Raw genomic sequence first — 5000 nt, 5'->3', positions numbered from 1 at the left:
TCGTACCTGTCGGCGTCTCCGGTCGGGTTGTGGTGCAGCGTCTCCCTCACGGCGCTCATGCTGGAGAGGTCGTGGAGCCGGTGCAGACGCCGCGTGTACAGACCCAGCCCCCCGTCCGTCAGGTAACTGCAACACAAAAAAAAAACACACAACAAAATAAAACACACTTTAAACACGACAAAACACAAAACACACTTTATTTAACTTTCTCCCGCCTTTGGAATGAGTATGAGGCTCTGTAGCTCTGCAGGGGGAATGACTTAGCACTGAGAGCAAAGGGAGAGCGTCAAAAAAATGCCCCATAGAAACGTAATTCCCATTCTTCAAAAATATATTGTTATATTTTTACACCTTCACAGCTTTAGCTTCAGTGAATATTTTGAAAACATCCGTCCATGTTCTTCTTCTTCTCTGGGGTCTCGGGGGCATCAGTCTGAACAGGGACTCCCAGACTTCCTTCACCCCAGACACTTCCTCCAGTGGGACCTGAGGTGTTCCCAGGCCAGTCCAGAGACATAGTCTACGTTCAGACTGCAGGGTTTAACGCTCAATTCCGATTTTTTGGTGAAATCCGATGTTTTTTCGAGGTCGTTCACATTTCCAGTTAAATGTGACTTGTATGTGACTCCAGTGTGAACATTAAACGGTCCAAAAGTGTCCCACATGTGACACTGGAGACACGACGACGTCAACCGCAGCGAGCGTCTCTGTGTTTACACAAGTTGTCCAAACATGGACGCAGCATCGAGCACCTGGAGATTTTAAAGTTCCTCTCGTACCGGAGCCACAACATGAACAACTGACTTGTTTTAAGGAGGAGATTGAGAAGGAGAAGGAGCAGGTTTTTGGTGGTGGTGTTTTGTGGTGAGTGGAGATGTGCTTCACTTCAGTCACATGGATCATGAACAGTTTTCTCCTACTTCAGTGCAGAATAGTGACGTTTGTGTCTTGTTGATGACGTGTAGGTGGATGAATGTGACCTGACTGTTCACACTCAAGTCACATGTTAAAGATCAGATATGGATCAGTTTCAGGAGCACAGATCCATATATCCACATATCTGGATCTGTGTGGTTCAGACGTCATTAAAAGATCAGAAACAGGAACATAGAGACAAAAACATCAGATTTGGGTCACTTCAGGTGCAGAGTGAACACAGCCTTAGTCCCTCCAGTGTGTCCTGGGTCTCCTCCTCCTCCTGCTGGGACATGAACACCTCCTGAGGGACACGTCCAGGAGACGTCAGAACAGACGTCCTCCCCTCAGACGCTCCTCTCCACGTGGAGGAGCAGCGGCTCTACTCCGAGCTCCTCACTCTGTCTCTAAGGGAGACGCCCGGACGCCCAGCGGAAGAAACTCATCTGTGTCGTTTGTGTCGTGGATCTGGTCCTTCGGGTCATGACCAGAGGTGAGGGGAGGAACAGAGACTCAGCTCCTCTTCACCACAACGACCGATACAGAGACCACATCACTGCCCACGCTGCACCTGTCCACCTGTCAATCTGCCCATGCTGCACCTGTCCACCTGTCAATCTCATGCTGCACCTGTCCACCTGTCAATCTGCCCACACTGCACCTGTCCACCTGTCAATCTGCCACGCTGCACCTGTCCACCTGTCAATCTGCCCACGCTGCACCTGTGCACCTGTCAATCTCACACTGCACCCACTGCTGCACCTGTCCACCTGTCAATCTGCCCACGCTGCACCTGTCCACCTGTCAATCTCACGCTGCACCTGTCCACCTGTCAATCTTCACCTGTCCACCTGTCACGCCGCACCTGTCCACCTGTCAGTCTCACGCCGCACCTGTCCACCTGTCAATCTGCCCATACTGCACCTGTCCACCTGTCAATCTGCCCACGCTGCACCTGTCCACCTGTCACCTGTCCACCTGTCCACCTGTCCTGTCCACCTGTCACCTGTCCACTGTCACCTGCAGTCCACGCCGCACCTGTCCACCTGTCAGTCTCACGCTGCACCTGTCCACCTGTCAGTCTCACGCCGCACCTGTCCACCTGTCAGTCTCACGCCGCACCTGTCCACCTGTCAGTCTCACGCTGCACCTGTCCACCTGTCAGTGTCACGCTGCACTGGATCTGGGCGCGGCTTTCACCTGGCGGCGGCGCAGTGATACAAACGGAGGGAAAATAGTACCAAGTGATAATCAGGTGTGACTTTTTAGGCGACGATGGTTTTGTGCTGCAAATGTTTCACTCTTTTGAACACAGATCGTTTTGAGAAGAAAAACACTTTATTACACAGTCCCCAGAACAACTCGCCGGACGACTTTCGCCAGCATCGAAAACGGCCAGTGTCTGGGTTCACCGGACGCTGTCGGGGTGAGTCAGTGTTGAAGCACGACGCTGCTCACGGGGACGACACAGATTTATGTCAAAAATCCCAGACTATCCCTTTAAAGCTTGAAGTCAAAGCTCGGAGTCTCGCTCTGGTCCCAGTCTGGTCCCGGACCTGGATCAGTCCTGGTTCAGTCCGGCATCGCAGTCACTGAGGTCACGTAAACAGGAAACAGTCGTTATCCGTTTTTTCCATTTTTCATTTAAAGGTTGTATAGAGGATATTTTAAGGGAAGAAAAATAATTTTTCAAACGTTGTGCATGTGTGACACCACCTTCCTCCTCCACAGCCTCAGTAGAAACATCTCGTCCCGTCTCTTTACTCTAGAAATCACGTTTGTTTACAGCCAGTTCAGAATTACCGTTGAAGTTTCCTGTCTAGAAATAATTTAGCGACCGACGCGTCTTCAGTCTTTAGACCCTTCGTCTGCTTCAGTCGCGCCATCGCTGGAAGGAATCTACAAGAATCACCTCAGTTTGTCTTCGCTCCTTTTCTCCTTCTCTTCTTCTTTCAGCGACCTCAAAAAACTGACTTTCTTTGGCGGCGAACCGGTCGTGGATTCTCGTCCGCCGTCGCGACAAACTCTGTGCGAATTGCGATGAAGCTACAGTTTGAAAAAGCCTCGAAGAACCACGAAATCCCTGCGCGACAACGAGTCAGTTACGCTAGAAACGTAGGGAGTTTGATTGACGACCTAACAGCCAATAGAAAAAGAGGGAGCCTCGTTTTCTATTGGCTGATGTTTATCTGGCCTCAACACGTCCACAGTTGATGGATTTTCATTCTTTTTTTTTTCTGGTCGTCATAATTACAAAGCTGCTGCGTCTCTGTAATGGTATTTTAAACTTTCATTGACAATTTGAAACTAAAAAAAAAATCCTCCATACAACCTTTAAACACAAAATCAAAAACTGAAAAAAAAAAAGGAATCATTATCTGTTTTTTCATTTTGGTTTTGGAGACAAATCATGAAGAAAACTGTTGATTTTTCATTTTCTTATTTTTGGTTTTATTTTGAAAAACAGATGAATGAACGAACGACACGTGGATTTTTAAAAACCGCGGTGACTTCAGGGACTGATGAGATCCTCACAGTTCTCCCCTCGCACTGGAAACTCCTCCTGAGGCGCCGGACCGTCCCCCCCCCGCGACCTCCCGTATCCATAGAAACCAGCAGGTGACCGAGCCCCAACCAGAAAGTGACACAGTGCAGCTTTAAATCTCGGTCTTTCTCTCAGTGGTTCATAAAATAATCTCTGAAACGCTCCGAGCTCCAGCGGATCTGAGCGAGAGTTTTAAACAGGAAGAGAAACTCATTCATCACCCGAACAAACTTTACTACGAGAAAGAAAGAGAAAGAGAGAGAAAGAAGGAGGGAGGAGAGAAAGAAAGAGGGAAAAAATCTGAAAATCTAAAAATATCTCATCTGAAATGTGTGGGAACTGTGAGGTCCATTCATCAGGGTTTAGACATATTTTAGTCCTGGTCGAGTCCTGGTTTAGTCCTGGTTTAGTCCTGGTCGAGTCCTGGTTTAGTCCTGGTTTAGTCCTGGTTTAGTCTGTTTTATTCTGGTTTAGACCTGGTTTAGTCCGTTTAAAAGTGTATAGTCTGTTTAGTCCTGTTTAGTCCTGGTTTAATCCTGGTTAGTCCTGTTTAGTCCTGGTTAGTCCTGGTTTAGACCTGGTTTAGTCCTGGTTTAGTCCTGTCCGTTAGTCCTGTTTTACTCCTGGTTTAGTCCTGGTTTAGACCTGGTTTAGTCCAAGTTTAAAAAGGTTTAGTCTGTTTTTTGACCTTAGTTAGTCCTGGTTTAGTCCTGTTTTAGTCCTGGTTAGTCTGTTTAGTCCTGGTTTAGTCCTGGTTTAGTCCTGGAGTTTACTGGTTTACTAGTCCTGGTTTAGTCCTGGTTTCCTGGTTTAGTTTAGTCCGTTTAGTCCTGTTTGTTGTTTAGTCCTGGTTTAGTCCTGGTTTAGTCCTGGTTTAGTCCTGTTTAGTTTAGTCCTGGTTTAGTCCTTTAGTCCTGTTTAGTTTAGTCCTGTTTAGTCCTGGTTTAGTCCTGTTTAGTCTTTTAGTCCTGGTTTAGTCCTGGTTTAGTCCTGGTTTAGTCCTGGTTTAGTTTAGTCCTGTTTAGTCCTGGTTTAGTCCTAGTCCTGTTTAGTCTGTTTTAGTCCTGTTTTAGTCCTGTTTAGTCCTGGTTTAGTCCTGTTTTAGTCCTTTAGTCCTTAGTTTAGTCCTTTTGTTTAGTCCTGGTTTAGTCCTGTTTAGTCCTGTTTAGTCCTGTTTAGTCCTGGTTTAGTCCTGGTTTAGTCCTGTTTTAGTCCTGTTTTAGTCCTGGTTTAGTCCTGGTTTAGTCCTGGTTTAGTCCTGGTTTAGTCCTGGTTTGTGACGTTCATGACGACAACAGTGGGACAAACGCAGGACGAGATTAAAGACAAACTGTGTCACTTTTCCAGTTTATTTCCCTGAAACTGTTTCTGTTTTGGCCTCAGTGTGTCACAGTTTGACCCTGAACAGACGGAGACAAACAGCCCAGGTTACAGGTCAGATCTGTGGAGAGGCGTTACTCCTCACACTGAGTCAAACAGCCCAGGTTACAGGTCAGATCTGTGGAGAGGCGTTACTCCTCACACTGAGTCAAACAGCCCA

The 5000-nt window shown here is 47.4% G+C and overlaps 1 protein-coding gene across 1 annotated transcript in view; it reads right to left on the bottom strand.

Moving 5' to 3' along the window:
- The window catches only part of nav2a (neuron navigator 2a), a 107819-nt gene that overhangs the window by 101424 nt on the left and 1395 nt on the right, over positions 1-5000 (bottom strand). Inside the window, exon 2 of the mRNA XM_055154379.1 lies at positions 7-126. Coding sequence (XP_055010354.1) covers positions 7-126 — 120 coding nt within the window. The remainder of the gene's footprint in view (positions 1-6; positions 127-5000) is intronic.

This window comes from Boleophthalmus pectinirostris, unplaced genomic scaffold (assembly GCF_026225935.1).
Source record: "Boleophthalmus pectinirostris isolate CB_2022bp ecotype Guang Dong unplaced genomic scaffold, ASM2622593v1 HiC_scaffold_19, whole genome shotgun sequence".
In the NCBI taxonomy this organism is placed as follows: Eukaryota; Metazoa; Chordata; class Actinopteri; order Gobiiformes; family Gobiidae; genus Boleophthalmus; species Boleophthalmus pectinirostris.
The sequence above is the reverse complement of the archived record's forward strand: the minus strand, read 5'-3'. Positions and strand labels throughout refer to the sequence as shown.